Genomic DNA, 25,017 nt, shown 5'->3' on the forward strand with positions numbered 1-25,017 from the left:
CAAGAAGGGTGGGTCTCCCTATTCCTTATTGGAGTCTGACAGTGTGAGACAGTGAGAGGAGAGGGGATTAGACCTCTCTCTCTCTCTCTCTCGTAATTAACAAGAAGAGCAAGGTCTAAAAATAACGGCCAAAATAGTACTATAAGTGCTTTTATATGTGTTTTGGACCCTTCTTGTTAACCTTTTTACCGATCATAAAAGTTCAAGAGTTTTCTCTAAAAGACAAATTTTTATGCAAAGAATATTTTTTATTTAATAAAGTTAAACGAAGTACACTTCGTTCTATATAACAGTTGCAAATAAGATATATCATTATATTTTGTAACTATTAATCATTTTTATTAAAAAATTCGACAATGTTCCCATGATTTATCCCTTTAGATACTCACACTGTTAGAAGCATCTACATCTAACTTGTAAACCGTTCTAATCCTCTTGTCAGAGTAATTCGGCTAACATTCGTTAACATTCTTTCTTTCCATTGATTTGGTTAATAACGAAAATTATAACAATTACTAATTTTACTATCACAGGGGTTTTTTAAAAAAACCATGGTTGATAAGTTTATTAAATTTTGAATCTTGATTTAATACCTAGAGGATTTTACCGAGCACATTCTCTCCTAACCTCATCCATATATTCTACAAAGCTATTTATATAAATTCTGGCATGTAATTAGTTAAGCAAGTCATTAATTTTTTTTAAGGAAGTTTAAAAAGCTAATTCTTATTATTGTAATGGCAATGGATCCCTTGTTTGCGGATATCTCACTTATTAAAAACCTAGGGGAAGTTAGATTTATAATTAAAAAAGAGTTTTTATTTGAATAAATAATTGGTTGGGGGAAGCGTGTCAGATGACACGGAGGCTTGGCGTCAACGGCAAGACCGGGCTAAGGAAACCAGAACTTAAAATTCAAATTTTCTATTTCGAGGGGTCATGATGGAAATGGAACCCGAGGCCCTCGCTCTTGCTCTTTTGGAAAATTCTAAAGCGGGGCATTGGGAATCTTTCAGTAATTTTTAAGTTAGTGAAGAAGATTAGTCTAATGCAAAAGCTGCATCCAGCGTTCCACCTACCCCCAAAATTGTGGGTGGGGGACCTGGGGGTCATTGTAAACAAAATTAGGTGATGAGCTGTTATTAGTCCCCTTTCTAGTGGTAGGGGCCGTGTAGAAATCTTAACTAAAGCTATTTAATTTAGACAAATTTTAGGTACAGGCTAAGGACCAAAGGATAATGCTATTGGGTGCTTCTTAGTTGCCTCATCAGTTTCTCGTGTCACATAAAAAGATTGGTGTTCAGAGTTTATTTAATTTATGGTGGCTCGGTTAGATCACAACATGCTAGGCTAGCATCATGTTATCAAAAAAGAAAATTTAATGGGTAACTTAGTGGTGCCCCATAATTTTCAAGGAATTCGAAACAATTTCTTTTAATATGACATTGGACATCTAACAACTACTCACGTAAAAAAAAAATCCCATGTTATGCTTGTGACATTGTATTGCACTTTCGCTCCGAAGATCAAGGAAAGTCCAAGTGTTGTTGGATGGAGAAAAGTTGTTGGCAAAAAAAAAAGAATTAAAGGGTAGTTAAATTGCTTTGTTAAATTTGGTATAGCATGCAAAAATATTTTGACATTGATGATTACGTTCTACCAATTCAAGAGGGAACCGAAATTAAAATTTTTAAATGGAAATAGAAGTGGATTATAGACCGGTGAGAATGGATGATGAGCATCAACTATTGGAGCAATCAATTACATAGTTTTTTTTTTTTTATACAACATCGAATAGTGACCGGAATGGTCAATAAGTGGCACTATAAATTATAATGCCTACTTTGAATTGCTCGTCTACTTTTCAAGAATGGTTTCATTTGGTTGCTTTAGTTGCCTTTGGTTCCCTGTCCTCCACTAGCTCGGTTAGTATTGTTGTGAATAAATTAATAAATTTTCAGGTCAACTCTAGTTGAAATTGTCTTGGCCCCATTCTTTCACTAAGCCTTGAGAGGCTGGACAACAAATTACTCCAGCTCAAAGGCATGAGAACCTCAATAATATGTGCATTGTGTCATGGACATCTCCAATAATACTACCAGTAATAATTTATAGTTCTACAGCATCCCATTATGATTTGACTTTATGATCTCTTTTTAATATAATCAATTTTTGGCAATCATGTTTAAAAGGGACTAATGGCAAAAGTAGATCCAACCAGTTTTAGGTTTAAATTAAAAGAAATTGGAATAGTCACAACAATTGAATTTCCAATCCAGTGACAAACAATTGTTTATTGGCAGAAATTAATCACACACCTAAACGAATTGTTCATCTAGTGGAGATGGTAACATACTGTTTGCCATCAATTTTTTTTGTAGAGATTATTACTAAGACACACCTCCCATTTTTGGGCAATTCATACTTTGACTCAAAAAATTTAAAAAGTATCAATTAACCATTCAAACTCTAAATTTGTTGCAATAGCACCAAATTGTTTATCTCTGTTATTAAATATTACCATATTGGAATCACATATGAACTAATTTTTTATAAAATTCAAGAACTATCCTTTCCACTAACTCAATAAATGGCTATTTTTTTGTGAGAATTGAAGAAAATAAAAATGAATGAAGTGTTTTGAAATCTGTGCCCGTAGATGAATAACAATAGATAGAGTGCTTTGAGATCTATGTAAACAGATGAATGATCAATAGAGGATGGAATATTTTAAGATTTATGCATGTAAATAGATGATAAAAGATGGAATATTTTGATATTTTTACAGTTGGATTGATGGCAAAGGATGAAATGTTTTGCGACCTGTGCAAGTAAATGGATGATGAATGGCAAGTTGCTTTGATATTTGTGCAAACAGATGGATAACAGAGGAGTGAATGCTTTGAGATCTGTACAAATGGATGAGTGGTGGAGGATGGGATGCTTTTAGATTTATACAGATGGATAAGTGATGGAGGATGGGATGTTTTAAGATTTGTGTAGATAAATAAATGATAGAGGATGGAATGCTTCGAAATCTGTGAAGAAAGATGGATGACTGAGGATAAAGTACTTTAAGATTTATGCAAGTAGATGGATGATATAGCATCTTGAGATTCGTACAAGATAAATGATAGGAGACAGAGTGCTTTAATATTTGTGCTGGTACATGAATGATAGAGGATAGCATGCTTTAGGATTTGTGCAAGTGGATAGATGATAGAGAAAGAAGTGCTTTGAGATTTTTGCAGGTGTATAGATGATGGAGAATGATGTGCTTTGAAATATGTACAAATGAATAGATCAAGAATAGATTACTTTGAGATTTGTGCAAGTAGATGGATAATAAAGGATAAAACTCTTCGACATCAAGCAGACGGATGATGGAGAATGGAACACTTTAAATTGGTGTTGGTATATAATGTTCTATATTCCAAAAGCAACAATATATATTATAAACCTCTTTAATATATTTTTTTTTGCTAGATGCACCCCCTCTAATCAAGATATGTTTAAAAGAGAAAGAATAAGACATGATCATGTATCAATGGAAAATAACAAAATTTTTATTAGATTTTATAAATAATAAAATATTTGAAATTGAATAGAGGGATTGGAACCATATACTTTATCTCTCAAATTGTATAATTAAGCTGGATCCATTTCATCCTTCAAGTCAAGATTAATTCTCTCTTCACGCACATTAGAGAGAGAGAGACCAATCACAACCAAAATATCCAAGACTCTGGAACATCAAAGTTTGGGTTCGGAAGGATTGCAGGCAGCTTCGTGAACACAACATATGATCGATTGACCCAACAATAGAGCGAAGTGGTTCTCTTCCTATTTTGGGATCGGCGTTGGAGAAGAAAATTAGGCAGAACCCTAGAGTGAAATTACGGGCTTACATAATTACTCGATTGATGCACGAACTAATCAAGTGCTCATGACTTTGTTATTTTTTTAGGAAATCATGTAATATTTTTGCAATAAATTCAAATGACAACCATTAAAACGAAGAAAAACTCCTCGACCGGTAGAGAATCGCGCGTGATCGGTGGTAAACCATTATGATTTGCCTTCTCGGATGCATCACCACAGCCGACCCAAATTGAAGTGCAGTTGGTGTCTTAAACAAATAATAAAAACCGGGTGCTCCTTAACACTGCTGTCCCTTACCCCCATCAGCAGGGTTTGCTTCCCCATGCGCCGCAAAAACCTGACAACCCTCAAGCGAGGCTTAGACCCCTTTGGAGTTAGTAACCATCCCCTTCTTTTGGAAAACGAATACCAGCCATATATAGAATGGAAGAGAGAGAGAGAGTAGGTTGGCGACTGATCCAAAAGGAAGCTCAGTCTTCAGGTTCAGACTCTGTGAACTATATATGACTCTTTGGTTGAGAACAGAGTGAATGGTTCTCTGTACTCATCACTACATGAAAGACTAAAACGGTATTCTTTTCCTCTCTTCCTTTTCCAATATGTACATATATACTATCATGTTACGTACCTCCACTTAAAAAAAAAAAAAAGGGGAAAGAAAGAAAGAAGCACAGGTATGGAATCTAATATTTTATGAGTATATTATATGATCATGAGTTCTCCCTTAATCCTCTCCACAGCCTCTTCCTCCAAAACTGTTGCAGTGACAGTCATGGTAGTATTTCCATCATGACATGCAACGGTGGTGGATAAGACCTCGGCTTCGTGCTTCTCAAACACCTCCAACACTTGTGTCACCAGCCTCGGTCGAGACCCGGCGACGCATATACCGAAGAATGCCATGTTTCCTGAAACGGTGACATCGACCGAGGAACTGCTTTGGGTGGTTCTTAACACCACGGGTCTGCTCAACGCTTCTCTTGATGCCTTCTCTGTTTCAAGCGTTATGATCGCTTCTTCAAGACCTTTAATGTATGCTATGGTTTCATCGACGATTCTTGCTCTTGTTGCCTGCATGTTAATGGGTTCCCACTCAGGTGTCAATCCTGTAATATTTGTTCCTCAATATTCAAGGAAACTAATGAATGCTATTAGGTTACAAATTGAAAAAGAAGTATGATTTCTTTTTTTTTTTTCTTTTTGGACATAGATGTAACAAGAGTAAAGAAGAAGAGTAATATCACATGGAAAACTTTTGTCTTTCTAGTAAATATATTGGTCCAACTAGCAGCTAGTTCAAAATGCAACAAAAAGCAGCAAATCTTTTTCATGCAATGCAACTTATAAAGAACTTAAAAACTAGAAAGACAACGAAGAAGCCAACCCTTCTATTGAGAAAACAAGAAAACTTCATTAACAAACTTAAATTATAGCCAAATGATAGCAAAAGAAAAGAGAGAGAGAGAGAGAGTGTGTGTCTCAGCCTTAGGGAAGAGATTGGGAACCATGGACTGCAACATGGTGTAGAACTCGTTCATCTTCTCCCTTCGGTTTCGTTCCATGTGGATCACATCCTTCTTGCTGCTCGTCGATGGCTTCTCTCTCGAAGAGCTGGCCGCTGGCAAATTGGTTAAGGGAGGAGGAGGAGTGTTGTAGTCCTCCTTGGTGGTTCTTGGAGCCTTTGGAGAACAGTCCCCTTCCATTGCTTCCTCTTACGACTCCAACAATCTCACAAAGTCTTGGCACAAACATATATACCTTCAAGGTGGTAAAACTTCCCACAAACTTTTTTGGATGGGGTTAGAGAGAGGGTTTGATACGGTATGATGCGGTCTTTGTTAGTTGGAAGGTGATGATGGTGGTCAGAGGGTCTGATGCCTGTTAAGGAAACCTAGTCACATAGTCTCTGCTGAAGGATGTGGTTTAGATCGCCATATATGGCGATCGCAACAAGCTCTCCACTGTCCCAGATTGTGACGCGTGTCCACCTCTCTGATCAGAATAATTCAGCTTGAAGTGGACTGGACCAAACCAATAAGACAGAGATCACCAAAAAAAAAAAAAATGAAGAGTTTATAGTCATTAAGAGTGCCGATTTTCAGAAAATCGAAACCAAACCTAATTCAATTTCCTTTTAAGCTGGATTGAATCAAAGTTGATATTAGTTTTATCAGTCAATTGGATTTTTCGGATCAAATTGATTCAAAATTAGTCAAACACAAGATGTAAGAAACATATATAAATTAATTACTTAATCATATATAAACATATTATGTAATAAAATAATAGTAAATAACATGTCAGCATTACAAGAAACAACAATATAATGTTTCTATAAATACGTTTATAAGTTGATTTGAGTGAATTTTTCCTCAATATTACAATGATAAAAATGTTCTGTCCTCGTTTGCTTCAGACTGAGAAATAAATTATCGCTAGACATGTCCAAATGATGTTTGTGATTATGTTTGGTAGCTTTAATTATCATCTCATCTAAATGGTGTTGAGAAATTTGATAGTTTTATATTTGAATATAAAGTCAAAATATTTTTGCAGTATTTATTATTTTGGCAGTTGAGTTCTTGATTTTGATTATTTATGTCACATTTCAAACCATTAGTGTTTTTGGTTTGGAGTTGCAACACAAAATCAAATCTGGTTATCAAGTTTTCAGGAATCATTTACAGGACCTATCGAGAATAATAAAATCATGGGTGGATTTTATATCACTAAAACCATAATATAGAAACATTTGAAGCCACTAAACCATAACATATATAGAACCATGGACCGAAGCAAACCATGACACTTGAAGCTAGACAATATCTATGTTAACATTAATTCCTTGATTTGTCCACAAACTACATAATTATGCCCATTAGATCACCCATATGATTATGGAATTCAAGCCTCCGATGTCCCACCTCTTGTTGCCTCCATCTCAGCCGGCAAGTTCCATTCGATTTATGTCCTTTTCATTTTGTTACTACAGGCTAAGTGTGTCTAATTCTCTAGATTTCAGGCAGGAGTGTCATAGTTTGTTTAGGTGTGTAGCAAGATTGGGTTTGATTCAACATGATCGAGACAATTAAGTCTGGCCAACTCATCTACATCAAGGCCATTTCGAGCTTGGAACTTTAACATCAGGATCCGAAAAGGTAGACATCCACATCCAACTATGTGATGCTTGGCTTGGGTCTCAAAACTTTGATATTTTACCTATCAAACATGGCCACGAAGATTGATGCATACAATAAAAAACATGGCTCTCTCACCCATTTTAGAACTTATATGGTTGGACTAATTGATACATTGAATTACTCTAAGGTAGTTCAACCTGGCACCACCATTAGTTGCATGGCTTAGCAGCTGTAGTGGGTGAGCATTCACAGGACCGGCTAAACCCACTAACATGCCCAATTACACCATTCGAGTGCACTCACAGCTTGCATTATGCCGGCCCCGCTGCACTCCCATGTATAACATGCCTCTCACTTTAGATATGAGAAAAATTACTAAAAACTATGTGATTTGTCTTCCTTGAAAGGAAATTGATAAAAGTAGGACATCTATTTTCAATACAAGGGCAGAAAGATAATGTAGGATATCCATTGTCCGAGAGATCACGTTATATTGTTACAAATAGAGATCTAGAATACATCATACATACGGAGTTATAACTATATCTATTGCTCCATCCTATGGAGATCTCTTGTGAAGACTAATTATGGCATGCAGGACTAGAAGCACATAGGCCAGAGATCCAAGCATCGACATCATGATAGAAACTGTGACATCGAGACAGAACTTTCCGAATACATTGCACACCTTCTTCCATTGCAAATGCGAGTTGCCACGCACACCTAGCAAGCCAAAGGTCGTTGCAGCTCCGTTGCCTGAGAAGAGGAGAGCCACCATTGCTATGTCAATGATGGACAACAACAATGGCAGATTACTTTTGCTAGCCCTCTTCACAGTCGATGTTGCTAATGAGATTGCAGAGTACACGCATGCGATCACATTGGCTATGAGGAAGTATCTGTAAGTAGGGAAAAGAAATTTAAGTTCGTTCTAAATAACAATAAAAAGAATTTGAAAACAAGAAATAAATTCTAGTAACAAAGTTTGATAATAACTTGCTACTTGTTCTTGTACCTCAAATAAGCCAGCCTTGCAAGCCAACAACACATCAACACATGACATGCATATTATCCAACGCAAAGCTGAGCTCTATCTTGTGCAAGGCTAGGGTTGACACAACTCAGTTGTCACCACATATGGGCAGAGCTATAGAGTATAATTTAGGGGCAAGCCTGGGCCACAAAGTTGTCTTCTTTAATGAACCAAGGAACTGTATTTCATTTTTTTCTGAAGGACAAGGGGACAAATCGATTATAGTAAATCAAGGTACAGTCTTGGCCACATATGTAGTATGGTAACTGGAGGTCCAGACCAGGGCCAGCTATGTGGTATGGTAACTCAAGGTACAGACTAGAGCTATTTATGATAAGCCAAGCTCTCTATTTGTGCATGCAAAAAAAAAAAAAATTTTTTTTTTAAAAAAATATATTAAAATATCAGAAAATATAAGACTTGCGTTTGTGATTACCCTCCTATGCTTAGAAACAAAAAATATAAAGTGATAAATATAAAAATCTCAACCAATAAGGTAAATCTGAAAGTAGAAAAAAATATTCAAGATATCCTCGAAGATAACAAAGTTCAGAGATTTTTTATATATTTTCTCGACCACTACTTTATATATAAAAACTCAAAAAAAAAATGATGTTGGTGTTGTTGTGGGCAGACCGTGGGGGGATCCCCCTTAATAGTCTCACATCGGGCAAACTCTGAAGTGTCATGTGCTTAAGTAGGATACGAGCACACCTTTCCTCACGAGGTGCCTTTTCTCTCTCCGGGAGACGAAAGGACAAAATCGTGAGGCCGTCTGCGTGATGCTGGACCGGAGCAGAATAACCCCTGGTGGGGCCTAGGGGCTCCAGGGACAACCCCAGTGGGGACCACGAGGCACGCTCCCCATCCGGACCTAGCCAGAGCGGACAATACTTCGTGGAATCCGAGGCGGTTGTCTCCGACGACCCTTGACACACTGACACATCAGTGGCGCGCCAGGTAGGGGCACCCGTCCCCTGCCTACAGCATATGCCTCTCCAGAGTAGGGGGCTATGTTGTGAGTAGGCCGTGGGAGGACCTCCCTTAATAGTCCTACATCGGGCAAACTCTGAAGTGTCATGTGCTTAAGTGGGATACGAACACATCTTTCCTCACGAGGCGTCTTTTCCTTCTCCAAGAGGCGAAAGGACAAAACCGTGAAGCCGTCTGCGTGACGCTGAGTCGGGGCGGAATAACCCCCGATGGGATCCAGGGGCTCTAGGGACAACTCTCGATGGGGATCATGGGGCACGCTCTTCATTTGGATCTAGTCAGAATAGACAATACTTCATGAGGTTTGAGGTGATTGTCTCCGATGACTCTTGACACACCAACATCAGATGTTGAGAGGATATTGATGGGATGCATAAGAGATTGGTGTGGTCCAATATTGGTTGGGCAATCCGTATATGCCATGTCTCTTAGGCAATTGAGTGGGTGTAAGGATGGTGGTTCGTGATAATTTTTTTTTTTTAATCTGCTAAAAGTTAAGTCTACAATGGTCGTGTTGGAGCAAGATAGTTTCATATAAAAATATATCATATTTTAATATTTTTGAAAATTAATAACTAGCCAACAAATTGAGCTATAGTACTTAATGTTGCAACCCTATTTCATATAGAAAAGTTTTCGCGTTAGGAGGCTTGTTCATGTTTATGTTGTCATTTGTTTGGTGGGTGACAAGCTCTCACTACCAAGCGCAGTGACAGCTTTTTAAAAGTTAATTGTTTTTTCTGTACCAAAAAAACAAAAGTGAACTATTTGTTGCTTCTCGTCAAATTATACCATGTTAAAAGTTTATGAAGCAGATGGGACATCAATCACCATATCATTTAGGAGGGGACAAAATATCTCCATAATAGCTTATTACTTGGATGGCACTGGCATCCACATGGGAAAGCCCTAAGTTTGAATCTAAATTTTTAGCATCTCTGTTATATTTAAAGAAGGAAAACAAGCTTGATAAATAACAGAAAATTTAGATCCTTTGAGATTTATTTTTACTTAGCTTTATTCAATTAAATCATCCACCATCAATTCCAAATTGTCCAGCCAAATCAACCATAAGTAATAAAAAAAGGAAGAGGTGTGACCCCCTCAGAACATGTTCTGCTAGGTGCAATTGTTAATTGTTGATCAATTGGACGTGATCTGATTGGAGGAAAAGATAAGAGCAGGAGTTGTTATGGTAGTTACTAGTTACACCTCTCTGTTTAGCAATCAAAAGTTTTATGTTCGAGCTTTCTATATCTAAAAAATAATAAATAAATAAATAAACAGGAGTCAAACTCCAGAACTCCAAGAGTTTTAGTAGTTGAGATAGAGGCTGAGATAGACAAAGGGTGGTATTAATTGAAGTTAAGGCGAGGAGAAACTGGATGGTATTTAATTTGGCGTCCAGCAAACGTAAACATTAATTATTCTCATGGATGACTAAGATCCCATGCGAAGAAACGATGTAACCACCAAAACGGCTACCACCAGTTTGCTTTAAATATCGAAAACTCACTTAAGAGTCTCTGAGCACTCACTATGCATGTGAGGAGCATGGTTATGGGTTTTTCTTTTTAGTAACAGCAAAATTAGGCCGGAGCTGATCCAAATTCAGTCTAGCCTGGCTCAAAGAAATTCGAATCATACGAACCCTTTCTTCACTCTTTTCGAATTCATTGTATGAAATTTTATTGAAGCTAATTCCATTTTAATTTTTATCTCAAGAATAACATCCCCTCTCATCGATTACCACTTAATTATATTTAAACTTTTATATTTACATCCAGTAAACTCAAAAATGATCAGACTTTGATGAAATTAAAAATTTTAAATAAAAAAAATAATTTTAAGTTGGTCGATTTTAGTTATATATTTTTTTAATATTTTTATCTTCAATTATTGATATTTAAATTTTAGCTATAATGAAATAACTATATGCTCAACTCGAATTACCAATCCAATTCTATCAAATCCAAATTTGAATCTGAATATTTTAGATTAGGCACAAATCATACTTCATCTGGTCCAATCTGAATGACCTGTCGGGCCTCAAATCTTGTCCATAGATTGGATCTGACATTTCTAATCAGCTAATGAGTTGGACAAGTATCTATATATGAAATTGGGTGCGAACAAGCATATCTTGGTCTGATCTGACTGATCCATCACACTAACTTTTACCTACATGTCCGGTTGAGAATGCCCATATTCATGAGGTTCAACTAGAATCCTTTTGTGGTGCATGAGCCCGTACAGCAAAATGTTGTTCATTCTTAGATGATCACCATCACAAGATGAATGGTCATAAAATAATGCATATGGTATGATTCTCGCACCTCTCCCAACCAAAAAAAAAAAAAAAGAAAGAAAGAAAAAAAAAAAACAATGGAGGCATTCATGGATGACAAGAAATTTATTTGGAAGTAGAAGTGGCTTACACAAACGCAGAGGCATATGCTGTTTTGGCCACCACCGTGACGGGCACCGGTGGATCGGTTGGAGATACCTGAATGCTGACCGTCTTTGTTTGCTTTGCGACGCCAATTACAACTGCCGCTACAAGTGTTGTAGCGAGAGCGATCAAACGGAGAACGATGTCGTATACGCTCACCGATCTCGGCGGGCTGCCACCGAAATCATCCTTCCCTTGGTTCATAATTCCATTAGAGCTATGCTTCGCTCTGGACTCCATTGTTTGTGTCTGAGCGAGTGAGAGAGAGAGAGAGATTAGAGAGCTGTCCTATTCTGAGGGCATTGCATGTATATATATTTATAGATAAAGTTAAGACAATAGCATCACCACTAAGGTGAGCTTACCTTCCATTCCACCAAATTAATGCCCCAGTAGATTAGATTTTAGAGGAGATTAAAGGGACAGCCTTTGCAGTATCCATATATTAAAAAATAGTACTTTAATTTGGGTTATATAAGTGAAACCACGCGCAGCTCAGCTCAAGTTGTAAATATAGATCAATTCATTACTTACTCAAATGTCTGAAATTTAAATTATATAATAAATTAAACTGCATGTTAGATTGTAATTAATTTAAAATTATTTTATAGTAGGTGGCTCTCAATCCAAAAAAATTCTCTTTTTCCATTCCATCCTCCATTTCATCTTCTTCTCTCTCTCACCGTCCATTGTATCTATACATTGCTATGAGCCATTATAGGTCCTTATTCTGCCGCTCTTCTTCATTTCCCTATCCTTCTCAGAGCTTGCACTGTCGCTTACTTCCTTGCTTGGGTGCCTAGGTTTAGCTTAGGCCCTTATCACTGACGAGTATCAACCTTTTCATCTAAAATACTCTTATCTTCATGCATGTACCTTAAGTATTCTGAGCTAGTATCTATTTGCAAAGTGTTCAATAAAATGTGTGGTGGAGATATCTCTTTCTTCCTTTCCCTTTTTTTTTTTAAAAAATAACCCTTCTTTAAATAATAAAAGCAAACCTTCTTATAAATCAACTACTACAACTTAAGTTACAATGAATTTCAACTATAAGACTTCAAACAGCTTCTTAGAGACTTGTTCCATACCCTCAATTCAAACTTAGTGAATTTATTTTTTGCACCGTAAGTTCGAGAAATACAGATCCTTTACAACAGTTATGGATGATAGAAAATCTCTAAAATGGAGATTCGTGACATCCTTTGATCAATCGTAAAATATTCTCTCTTCCAATTAAATGAATCACATGCAAGTTAGAACTGTGCAACTAACAAAGCAATACACACCATCATCATAAGAGTTTTGTATGACAAGAGTCAAGAGAATCCACACTTTTTTTCGTATTATTACTTATGGTTTTGGAACTTTCGCATTATACTTATAGAAGAATGGAAAACTGCATCTTTTATGCTATTCCCTCGTGAGAGAAGGTAGGTGATGAGTTATCCTCACGGGATGGCGGGCGTATCCAACTACAAAGGTGGCAGGTTTGAATGAGACGCCGGATTTGGTGGGTGGATGGAGAGTAAAGATGTGTGGATTCAGCCGGCATTTAACGTAGGAGAGCGGGTTAGGTGTGGGTGCATACAAGCCTTAAATGTTTTGGTTGCTCGCCGGATTTAATTTGGCTACTCCCCTCTAGTTATAATAAGAAAATTTTAGGTGCAACATATGGTCAATAACTGCTGCTTCTTTTAGGTGCTATTTGTAGTTTGTTGGGGTTTCAATGGAGGCCACCTAACAAATATATACATTCGTTGTATGTTGAGTAATTTTTATGTGCGTCGCCCTCTTCTAATCAGTTCCTCCATTCCACTGAGGTTTCTTATCAATTTATTATTGAAATTAATTTGAAAAGATTTGGCATTTACGGGTTACATCAATATAGCTGTCTTTATGTTGGCTTCAAACATGATAGATATGCAATTAGATTCAACACAGATGGATGGAGGGCAGTTGGGTGTTGCATCTAATCCTTTCCTTTTCTATGCCCCTTTTCAAGGGGGAAGCAAATCCACCCAGCAAGTGGAAAAGTAGAAAGCATCATGAAGTATATCTAGTCCAGAAGGCACCGACATGAAATAAGTGTGCGTGGATGAGTGTGTGTGTAGAGAGAGAGAGAGAGAGAGAGAGAGACTTGGCTTTATTTGAGTAGTAGATCTCCATTTATATTTGGTCAAATCTGTATTATTGAACAATGGAGTTTCCATGTTGATGATCCGATCTATTAATTAGATGAGAATTGATCAGATCCAATCAAATCTATATGGGTCAATCATGGGTTGAACAAGTCCATTCAGGTGCTAATCAAGCAGTTTGTATCGATTTCACTTTAAATTAACCATCCCAACCGGAGAGGTTCTCTTCATTTAGCAAAAATTAGGGCCGAATCATTCTTGCTTTGCCCAGTTCGATTTAGCATCTCAAATCAGAGAGTTCAGCGTATCATGGTCTTTGAGCCGTATTTTGAAAATCTTCGAATGAAGTCCATCCTAGATTTTTGGAGCAAAGGTGGATACTCCTTCACCTCAGCTTGATTACGAATAATAGTATGAAAGCTTTAGGCGAAGATCATGAGAAATTAAAACCCTACGGCTAGGGCATCAACCAGTCAGAAACTGACTCAGCTACTTTTTGGTTTGGCAGTGTCTTTGGTAGGGGTAAAAGTGATAAGGATATAATTCATCCGGATCCAGTTTCGTATTCGAATCAATCCGAATATAGATAGAAATTTGAGAATCCGATTAATATGCATATCCGTATCTATATCTGTAAAAAAAAAATGAATATGGATATGAATTGACAACTATTCGATCCGTATCTGAATCTACATGTCATCTTATATAATTTTATATAGTACTTATTAATTTTTAAAAAAAATATACAACTATATAAATATATCATTAACTTGATTTATCATTTATTTAGTAATATCTTTGATTCTGTAACCATAATGTTTAATTATCTAAGTAATATCCATAATTATATTCATATTTTCACCATCCAAATTGTATCCATATCTATTTAAAATAAATATGGATATAAATTTTTGTATCCGAAAAATATCTATATCCGTATTTGCATTCGTCAAACAAAACAAATATAGATATGAATATGATGATATCCGATCCATTTTCAGCCTTAGTTTTTAGGGATCTAAAGGGGATTAGGTTGCACAATATCAACTAGTATTTTTGGGTGGAAAGGCTCAATTAGCTTGCACTGTATGAGAGTGGCCAAAAAAACGTCTTCAACTTTTTTTTTTCTTTTTTTTTTTAATCAAGAAAAAATGAATTGTCTCTTCTAGCAAGTACAAGGTCACTGGTATACTTCAATCAAAGTTTGAAAGCTAATATAATGCTATTACATGTCTCCTGTAACCTTTAGAGTATCTCCATATCGCAAATTTTACTCATCAACGTACCTTCTCGCTATAGCAGCAAAATCTGCTTTTAATATTTTATTTATTGTTTAAATTTATGAAATTATGTAAAATATATTTAATGATCAATTTTGCAAGACTTGCAACACATTTTTCCCAAGAAAGATACATAATTATTAGGTATTTCTCATTCCTAAACCTAAGTACAAGATCTTGGTAAAAATAAATATCAGATTTAATAAGTATGTATTAAATATTTTAAATTTGTACATTGTCCATTTCATACTTAGACTTGAGAGTAAAATAGTTTGAAAACCTTAAATACAATTTTCCTTGGAAAATCAAAACTAATTGGTATTTTATACAAACAATCCATTTCAAATTTATTTAAATGGTATGCGAAGCCTTCTAACTCATCCGTGGGTTCAATAGGTAGGGGTTTCTGTACATCTATGGGACCCGATGGGGTGTTCAAAAGAAGGCTCATGTCTTGATCGCTCGTGTTGACGTTGTTGGGAGTATTAATAAAAAAAAAAGAGTCAACCGCATATTAGTGAAGGCCCATCAGGAGCGAGAGAGTAAACGCTGTTACTTTTAAGAAAATTCTCAGGTGAGGACTTGGATTTTATTAGGATCCTTGTCACATGTGGGCAGCTTCATTTCTAAAATTTCAATAATTTATAAAATATGATCACAAGAGAGTGCACGATCATCAAGACTATATTCCTCCTAAAAAAAAATTGATCATTTCTCAGGTGAATATTTTTGCCAAGACCACCAGCTCACATGAAAGGAATTTATGTATTCTCTGGCCCGAAGGCTGAAACTTTCCATCAATGATCTGGACAGAGGGCACATTCGGTTCGCGACGCAAATCGGAATTAAAATCTGAATTGGAATGGGTTGAAATGGAAACCAAAATAATAATATCCTCTGAAGTATTTGATTTGCGATTATATCAAATTTGAAATGAAATTTGAATATCAGAAGAGAATAGAGATTAGGACATTTCTATTCTTTCATGGAATACGAACGGGAATAGGACTCCCTCCGACCAATGGCTAGAAAGAAGTCGTTCATTCTCATTTTCATTCTCATTCTGAGGTTCAACTTTCGTCGATCAAAAATTCTCTTTGATAGATTCCATTCAACTAAGAAATAAGGGAGAACCAAAATCTACTTATTTTTATTTATTTATTTATTTTTTTTAAGGAGAGAGAAACATTTAAGAGAAAGAGAGAGCGAGGGGTTATGTTTTATTTCAAGATTTCAATGCCATAGATGTATTAGTTGAGCTACTATCTTCTAGCCAAATATACAATATATAATTTTTAATTTTATTTTTGAGAAATACAATAGGAATGGCACTTCTTTTTTTTTTTTTGTGTTTAAACTAAAGATGCGCTTAGGCAAGCTAGCTATCGCTTTTCTCGAGTGATTTCTAATATCTGAAAAATTCATTTTTCAAGCCAGCATTAAAGTAGTACAAGCATGCTAGGGCTATATCTTTTTCTGAAGGGGCTCTCCATCAAATCTGCGTATAAAGGAGAATGGTGCCAAGCAGATAATCTAAATCACAACAGTCATATATTTAAGTTTTTCAGAACAGGATATCTTATTAATGTAATGTTACACCCAATTTTGACAAACTGCAAACATGAATATGAATAAATAATACCTAACACACAACATTTTCAAATACAATTCCACTCCTCCAAAACAAACAAACATATAGACAAGCAAACCTAGATAAAATCACTCATCTCAAATTTTACTGATATCTCTTGTGAAGGCCAACCATTGTGATCATAACGAGTACCGCATAAGCTAGAGATGCGATCATCGATAAGACGATGGATGCTGTAACATGCCCGCAAAATTTATGAACGGCATAACAAAATTTATCCCATCCAAAGCGTGATTGGCCATGTTCAGCCACAATATCAATTGCGATCGCCGCTCCATTGCTTGAGAAGAGGAGGACTACCATCAGAAGATCGGCAACGTTCAAGGGGAGCTCCATGCTAGGTGAGCCAAATCTGTTCGCAAGTGTTATCAGTAGGGATATCAGAGTGTAGACGAATACGAGCACATTGGCCACTATGAAGTACCTGTGTGTTGCAAAATAGTAGAGGGGTGAAAATTTAAAATCAGATTAGTTGCCAATGTAAAGCTTCAGGCCAAAAACATTGAGCACTTCAGCCTTGTGGAAATAAAAACAACATTATATAACCTTCTCTCTCTCTCTCCCTTGTTCCCCTATAGCTTGCATCTCATTATGTCAGCATGGTTGGCCATGAGAAAAAGATTTGTTCATGGACCACCCTATCAGCTGCGATGGCTGAAGGCTACTAGGAAGAAAACAATAAGATGACTCAGCTAGCACATGGAGAGTGAATTGCTGGAGAAAAACAATGGCAAAGTCAAGATTAATTACAGCAGTTTCATATCACGCCAACCATCTTTCACCAGTCCAAACAAGTGGCCAAGGGTGAGAGCACGGTTTGTCTCAAGGTGGTGGAACAAGGACTGTGGAGTCTGAAACCTTGTCCGAGGAGTCTTCGTTGGGATTTAAAAAAGAGCGCGGATCTTTTATGGTACATACGGGCAACATCATAAAATACTATACAGTTTATAAATGACCACCATCAAGAGATGGATGATCATCAAATAAGACAGTCCATGAGCACATCCGTGTCGTACACAGCATGCATCATTTGACGATCGTCCATCTTTTGATGGCGGCCATCAAAGATGCACAGCAGGCCACATTGCAGATGACCTAGTTGTCTAAAGAGAACTACTATTCGATCGAAAAAAGAAAAAAAAGAACGACCATGGATCTCAATAATGATATGAATTGATTGGTGCAAATCATGTGGTCTTTGCAAAACATGGTCGGATCGTGGTGTAAAGAAGCATCAATCTTCATATGACATGCAGCACTAAAGCTATTTTTTTTTTTTCCATATCAAAAATTGCCATCGAAGTGAGCCCAGGAGCCGAGTGACGTGCCAACGCTACTACTTGATTGAGTGCCAGCACGTAGCTCGCGAACGTCGGAGACTCTTAATAGCCTTTTAGAGACACCTACGTCCAAAAGAAAGAGAATTGACCTATTCATAGAGTGATCCTATGATCTATATAGAGGATATATACTATTTCCTAATTTATATAGGTGCGGACGAATTATAGTGATTTGTTCCAATCCGAAACATAAACAGAGACAAGGATAATCTTTCTAAAAAAGAACTTTCTTTCTGGGCAGTTAGCTATGAAAAGTAGCAAATGAGAGCTAGGAAACATGGAACTTTTCTTTGGAAAAGACTTCGCTACATTGAACTCTAGGATGAGCATCTGGTAGTCATCGACGAGAATTTGCTCGTCACGTTCCTTCGCTGCTCTTTCCCAGATTCTTCGTCGATTCCAGAAAAGGATACCTTTGGCCAGGGACACCTGAAACCAAGACCTATAATGGTTCAAGGGATGGTAGGGAGCTGGATAACTGCTTGTGGCAGCTCCCTTCTGGCCTATCCAAGTGCGACTTCTCGTTTGAATAATAGGCTGTGGTCTCGATATTGGGCTATGGGCTGATTGCTTCCTGTATGAGCCTCTTGTGGTTGGGCTCTCGTTGGCGGATTCCCTGATGTGTACTCATCTTCCAACAAAGAGGGGACAGGGCTACAGCTGGTCCACATATCAGGGTTAATTAGGCACCAAACTATTTAATGAATTTGAATAATATATATTAATGTATGTGGGCCAGAAGAGCCCGAAGAGAGAATACTCCAGTTTCACTCAAAGTGCTCCTTTCCAGTAGTTATGCATGGAACCGGGCATATAGTGAAGTTATCTACCACTACAAGCCTATAGATGATTGGGAAAAAAGTTTTACATACAAACAAGGGAGCAATTTCCATGCGAGTGACTAAATGTAGTATTAATCCTCAATATACTAGCAAACTTGTCAACTGGGCATTTGGCAGTCTGCAATTTAGAGGATACATATATATCAGTAATAGGAGTCTTCTCATTTCAAAATGCGTGCAAGTCATGAGGATGGCAACATGATGGGACTCCTCTGTTTGTATCTATGCATTTCTTCCAATATAGTATCATCTAATAGAATTTCGCATTTTACTCAACCCTTTTTCAATCCATCGGGGAGGGACAATTATAGTGGAGCAACAAGCCATGACTCAAAGCTAGCATGAGACATACACCAATGTTAGATGTTTGCGTGATGAAGTAATGTAAAGGAAGGCTTACACATATGCAGCAGAGTAGATTGACTTGATTGATGCATTGTAGGAACTTGTAGTAGTAGAATCACTTTGAACGATCCATGTAATATCCTGCTTGGCGACACCCATCACGATCGCAGAAATGAACGTCAGAACGATCGCAATACCACGCAGAACATAACCAGGTAATCTTACAGGGCTCGACGATGATGCTGCAACAGTGCGTGCTTGGTTTGCAGCCCCTTGTGTTCCATCAAATCCAGGATTGGACTGAGACTCCATTACCTTACTTAGAGATAGAGAGGGAGATGCTTGGAAGAATGAGATGAGAAAGAATGAAATGAGAAATGTAATGATGCCTTTGTTCAAGAAGAGAGGAAGGTGAGAACTTATATATCAAAAACTAGGAAGATAAAGTTGGAGTGCAGCATACTAATACCTTACCAATGGGGGGACAAAGTTGGCGGCTTGCGTACCAAAATCTTGTATCTGATTTCTACCAAGAAAAAAAAAAAAAAAAAAAACTCTTGTATCTGATCACCGCAGTGAACGTACCACTCCTATCATTGACGTTCCTGGATCCTTTTTTCCTCTCCACGCAGTTATGGGAGACTCTAAGATCGAGTTTGGTACTCTCACGGGAGGGTGATTATAACCGGAGTCAAAAGTCAGAGAACAGCGTAGCATGGTCAAAGCCAACCAAGCATCTAGAAATGACGTGTCAATTAAGCATTGCGTGAAATGGGAGTATATGGTTTGGCTTTGGATAGTTCGGAAATCGATGGGATTATTATCTTCAAACTGTGGGTCACCGGGAACCCAAGGAAGAGACCAAGTAAGAAGACTTGGGAGGGTCCAAAGGGACAGAGCTGGCAGAGTTGAAGCAAATTCCAAGCCATACAAAACTTGGTAGAGCCAAATCTTTAACATTGTTATCCAGTTCATACAAACAATTGTGAGACTGAGTGGTCGGCAGGTTAATCTAAAATTGGAGATGGTTTGATTACTTGAATTTGTTCAAGCATGAAGTATGCTTGCATCAACCTGCAGGTTCCTTGAAAGAATGAGCCATCTAGACCTTTTAGTCTTAAAAATAAATAAAGCGATAATGTTGTCATTATGGTTGGCTCGATAATTAATCCAACATGTTCCTCTCCCTAAATAACATGCTATGTAAGCAACTTGAACTAGGTAAATCATCTAACATGCCATTGAAGTACTTCATCATGAGGACTTTAGCTTAATCCCGCAGCCTAGTGGATTTTTCTTTTCTTTTATTTTTTTTTTTTTTCTTCGAAGAAAACAAGTGGACATCCAATATTAGCGATGCAACGTTGTGTAATGGCTACTACAGAATGGGGATAAGGATGACCTTGCAAAGTAAATTTGTGCTTTGCCAATCTTTTACAAAGTTTAACCAACAAGCAACAAGCCATGTAAAGAATATAGTTTCGGAGGAAAATGATAATGATGTGGAACATTACTGATTAAGCCTTAAGTTGAAATTTATGGATCCCTATTCACTCTTATTTTAATCATTAATTGGTTAATCCATGCAAGGAGGGGGGCTCTTTTTGTTAATTACTATGGCAAAAGACTTGGGAATGAATCACCCAAAAGGCCAAAACTTAAACTAGAGATCTCCACTGCAGAAAATCTGAAAACAAGGAAGAATGAGATATGATTCATAGAATCTGCATTCATGAGATACTCTGCTTGGAGATTGCTCATTTCAGAGCATCATCCCGAATTCCACTATGGAAATCCATATTAAGTTTTTAGGTCGCATTCTTAACCTGAGACACCCTTTGAAGTATCAAAATCTGCTTTGCCTTCGCAGTTATCAGGTTTGGACCAACTTGAAAAGTTTGCTGAAGTAAATAAATTATATGGTCAATTACTTCTAGGCGAGACGGCCAATCTAGTAGAGAGGAAAAGGAGAATGTTCAAGTCTCGGTATTCCATTTGGATAGGTTTCACAAAGTTTTCAGACATATCCATGCGTTTTACGTGCAGAAGTGGGATAATTTATTAATGCAACGTTACACCCAATTTTGACAAACTGCAAAAAAAGAATAAATAATACTTAACACAATATTTTCCAATACAATTCCACTTCTCTTCTGCAATCAATAAAACATATAGATAAGCAAACCTAGATAAAATCACTGATTTCAAATGTTACTGAGACTTCTTGTGAAGACCAATCATTGTGAGTATGATGAGGATCGTGTAAGCTAGAGAAGCGATCATCGACAGCACAATGGATGCCGTAATACGACTGCAAAATTTATAAAAATCATCACAAAATTTAGCCCATCCAAAGTGTGATTGCCCATGTTCAGCCACAATATCAATTGCGATCGCTGCTCCATTGCTTGAGAAGAGGAGAACCACCATCAATATATCAGCAATGTTCAAGGGCAGCTGCATGATACTTGAGCCAGATCTGTTTGCAAGTGATATCACTAGGGATATCAGAGTGTAGAAGAATACGAGCACATTGGCCACTATGAAGTACCTGTGCATCGCAAAACATGGCAGATAAAAAGAAGATTGAAATCAGATTAGTAATTACCCATGTAAAGTTCAGGCCAAAAAATTCAGTGCTTCAGCCTTTTCATGGAAATAAAAAGAAGAATATTTGATAAACCTCATGACACAATCTAGACCACGTCGGCCCAATTTGACTCAAGCTCAAAGCTCGAACTTTAAATTTGTAAACTATTAAATATACAAGTAATAACCTAAGAAGTCATCCCAAAAGGTTTGCAGAGGATTTTATTTGGATTTCCGAGTTCTTTATGAGTATCCAAAATTTTTCCCACGGACAATTAATGTAGGATTAAACACACATCACCGTAGCTTTTGTCAAACATCAAACATTAAAAAATCACAAATCTGACTTTGAAATTGGTAATATATGAAATAAATATGGTCTAAAACCTGTTATACATCAAACATCAAACTACGGAACCTCTCTGTTTATCTCACGGTGGTTAAACAAGGACTGTGCAATTTGAAACCTCGTTCGACGGGTCTTCATTAGGATTTAAAAAGTACTTCCATGGGTCTAAATCATGATACCAAAAGAGTTCTATGCCACCGTGATTAAAGGGGCGTTTGGAAAATTAAAACAAGGAGTCCAACACCACCGTGGACTCACTCCAAAGTGTACTGCATGGTAGGGATATCAGTAATTAGAATTTTCTCATTCCAAGTCATGAGGGGTGGCAACATGATGGGACTCCCCTCTGCATATCTATGCATCACTTGCAGTGAAGAAGTATGCTTGAATACAGTTGAATATTTGCAAACTTGGCTCTAGTAGAATTCACATTTTACTCCACCATAATTTAATCCAACAAGCATGGGCAATGCAATACCATGCAATCAATTATATTGGAGCCACCAGCCATGGCTAAAAGCAAGCATGAGATATACACAATGCTATGATGTTTGTGTGTGTCTGGATGAAGTAATGCAAAAGAAGTCTCACACATATGCAGCAGAGTAGGTCGACTTGATCAATACATGGAAGGAACTTGTACCGATAGAATTATCATTTTGAACAATATATGTAACATCTTCCTTGGCAGAACCGATCACAATGGCAGAAATGAAGGTTAAAAGTATCACAACACCGCGCAGAATGTAACCAGTCAGTCTCACTGGTCTCGACGATGTTGCTGCAGCATTGTATGCTCGGTTTGCAACCACTTGTGTTCCATCAAATCCAGGCATGGACTGGCCGGACTCCATTTCCTAACTTAGAGATAGAGAGGGAGATACAAGGAAGAATGAGATGATAAAGATGGAAATGAGAAATGTAACACTGCCTGTGTTCAAGAAAAGAAGAGGATGAACTCATATATAGCAAAAGCTAGGTAGATAAAGTTGGAGTGCAGCATCCTACCAACCCACCCGATAACGTTACAAACTTATTGGCTGCAGCACCAAAATCTAGTATCTCATCGCCGCAATCAACTTATACCTCTCATCATTGACATTCCTTGATCCTTATTTTTCTTCTCATGGAGTCATGGGAGACTATAATTAGTTCTGTTTGGTACTCTCATAAGAGGGTTGTTATAACTGGAGTCAAAAGTCAGACAACGGCGCAACATGATCAAAGTCAACCTAACACCTAGAAATGATATGTCGAAGCTATGTGTGAATTAGGGATTATATGGTTGGCTTTGGATGGTTTGGAAGTCAATGGGATTATTATCTTTGAACTGTGGGTCAATGGGAATCCAAAGGAAGAGGCCAAGGAAGAAGACTTGGGATGGTCCAAGGAAGAAGACTTGAAGCAAATTCCAAGCCATACAAAACTTGGTAGAGCCAAATCTCCAGCATTGTTTATCCATTCCTTAGAAACTTGTGACACGGACCAGTCGGCAGGTTAATCTAAAATAGGAGAGAGCTTGGTTACTTCAATTTGTTCGAACATGAAAAATATTTGCATCAACCTGCAGGTTTCTCGAAAGAATCGGCTAGCTAGATCTCTTAGTCTTAAATATAAAGCAATAATGTTCTTATTATGCATGATTGGCTCCACAATTCAAGGCGGTCGTCCACCTAAATAACATGCTATATAAGCAAATTGAACTAGGTAAACCATGTAACATGCCATTGAAGTTCTTCACCATGAGGACTCGGATTAATCTCTCAACCAAGTGGATATTTTTTTTTTTTTCCCATTCCCCAAAGGAAACAAGTAGACATCCAATATGAGCTATGCGTTGTTGTGCAATGGCTGCTGCAGAATGGGGATAAGGATGGCCTTGCAAGGTAAATTTGTGATTTGCTGGTCTTTTAAAAGTTCACTGCAGGATTTAGAAAAAGCAAAAGGAAGAATGAGATATCCTGCTTAGAGATCGCTCATCTCAGAGAATTCCAATATGGAAATCCGTATCAAGTTTCTAAATCACATTCTTAACCTGAGGCACCCTTTGAAGTATCAAAATCTGGTTGGCTTTCACATTAATCATTCAGGTTTGAAGCAACTTAGAAAAGCCGTTCGAGTTAATAAATTAATTATAGGGTCAATTACTTCTAGGTAAGATGGCTTATCTTGTACGAGGGTAAAGTTGTACGTTCAAGTCCCGTTGGTCCATTTGTTACCAAAAAAAAAAAAAGAGAAAAAAAGTCCCGTTGGTCCATTTGGAGCGGTTTCACAAGGTTTTCAAACATCCATAAGTTTTATATGCAGAAGTGGGATATTTTTTATGGCATGCTTAAAGAGTGGATCCACATGATTGTGATGGATGCAAATTATTGTGGTCAAGCACAAATTAGTGCTATTGGGTGCTCTTTTGAGCTACCCCATGCCCATGAGCATTACTTGCACCAGGTTTCTTGGCCATAAGACCAAGAGAGTGCGGACTTGCTGATATATGTGTCATACCCGACCTGGCCCATGTAACAAACACAGCCCACAAAACTCAAATAAAAAAAAAATAAAAGAAGAAGAAAAACGGGGGAGAAGACTCCCTTCGGGAGTCTTCTTCCTTCTCTCGTCGGCTCCCAATCGGAGTCGGAAAGAGCCCCCCTCTGGCTCTATTTAAGGAGAAAAACCCTCCTCTCTCCCTCTCACCGAAGATCCTAAGTCCAGTCGGCGGCAATCGCCAGAAAACCACCACGGAGACCCGACCTGTGCCCGTCCAATTTTTCATCGGAAAGCCTCACCGGCGTCGAAGGTGAGCCTCCTCCTCCTCCCTCTCTTCTCCCCTTTCCTTCCCATGCCGGTGTGCACGCTCGCCAGCGATCGGAGTCGCCGGATTTTGTTGCGGAAGAAACATCTATTTTGCCCATTTTTATTTGATTTTCCGACGTCGGTGGACACCGCCGACCATCGGTTTGGATCCCTCCAAGCCGCCCGTCGTCGC

The 25,017-nt window shown here is 37.6% G+C and overlaps 3 protein-coding genes across 3 annotated transcripts; all 3 read right to left on the reverse strand.

The window, feature by feature from the left end:
- Positions 1 to 7,434: 7,434 nt before the first annotated feature.
- On the reverse strand, positions 7,435 to 11,777 carry LOC105032112 (CASP-like protein 1E1). Its single transcript, XM_010906465.4, has 2 exons — positions 11,487 to 11,777; positions 7,435 to 7,921 (listed from the first exon to the last, which is right to left on the reverse strand). Exons 1-2 carry the CDS (start codon positions 11,738 to 11,740, stop codon positions 7,582 to 7,584), a joined length of 594 nt encoding a protein of 197 aa, XP_010904767.1. The 5' UTR covers positions 11,741 to 11,777; the 3' UTR covers positions 7,435 to 7,581.
- A 4,670-nt stretch (positions 11,778 to 16,447) lies between these two features.
- On the reverse strand, positions 16,448 to 19,511 carry LOC105032115 (CASP-like protein 1E1). Its single transcript, XM_010906468.3, has 2 exons — positions 19,152 to 19,511; positions 16,448 to 16,993 (listed from the first exon to the last, which is right to left on the reverse strand). The coding sequence occupies exons 1-2, from the start codon at positions 19,406 to 19,408 to the stop codon at positions 16,654 to 16,656; spliced, it is 597 nt and encodes a 198-aa protein (XP_010904770.1). The 5' UTR covers positions 19,409 to 19,511; the 3' UTR covers positions 16,448 to 16,653.
- A 1,673-nt stretch (positions 19,512 to 21,184) lies between these two features.
- LOC105032114 (CASP-like protein 1E1) lies at positions 21,185 to 22,998 on the reverse strand. Its single transcript, XM_010906467.4, has 2 exons — positions 22,626 to 22,998; positions 21,185 to 21,647 (listed from the first exon to the last, which is right to left on the reverse strand). The coding sequence occupies exons 1-2, from the start codon at positions 22,886 to 22,888 to the stop codon at positions 21,308 to 21,310; spliced, it is 603 nt and encodes a 200-aa protein (XP_010904769.1). The 5' UTR covers positions 22,889 to 22,998; the 3' UTR covers positions 21,185 to 21,307.
- Positions 22,999 to 25,017: the final 2,019 nt, after the last annotated feature.

Source organism: Elaeis guineensis, chromosome 1 (assembly GCF_000442705.2).
Source record: "Elaeis guineensis isolate ETL-2024a chromosome 1, EG11, whole genome shotgun sequence".
Taxonomy (NCBI): domain Eukaryota; kingdom Viridiplantae; phylum Streptophyta; class Magnoliopsida; order Arecales; family Arecaceae; genus Elaeis; species Elaeis guineensis.

Excerpts from the sequence above, each read along its gene's own strand:
- LOC105032114 (XM_010906467.4), bottom strand. The coding sequence starts at position 22,888 with ATGGAGTCCGGCCAGTCCATGCCTGGATTTGATGGAACACAAGTGGTT. Across the intron at positions 21,648-22,625 it reads ACCTACTCTGCTGCATATGT|GTACTTCATAGTGGCCAATG; the intron begins GTGAGACTTCTT and ends TGCGATGCACAG.
- LOC105032115 (XM_010906468.3), bottom strand. The coding sequence starts at position 19,408 with ATGGAGTCTCAGTCCAATCCTGGATTTGATGGAACACAAGGGGCTGCA. Across the intron at positions 16,994-19,151 it reads ATCTACTCTGCTGCATATGT|GTACTTCATAGTGGCCAATG; the intron begins GTAAGCCTTCCT and ends TGCAACACACAG.
- LOC105032112 (XM_010906465.4), bottom strand. The coding sequence starts at position 11,740 with ATGGAGTCCAGAGCGAAGCATAGCTCTAATGGAATTATGAACCAAGGG. Across the intron at positions 7,922-11,486 it reads GCATATGCCTCTGCGTTTGT|ATACTTCCTCATAGCCAATG; the intron begins GTAAGCCACTTC and ends CCCTACTTACAG.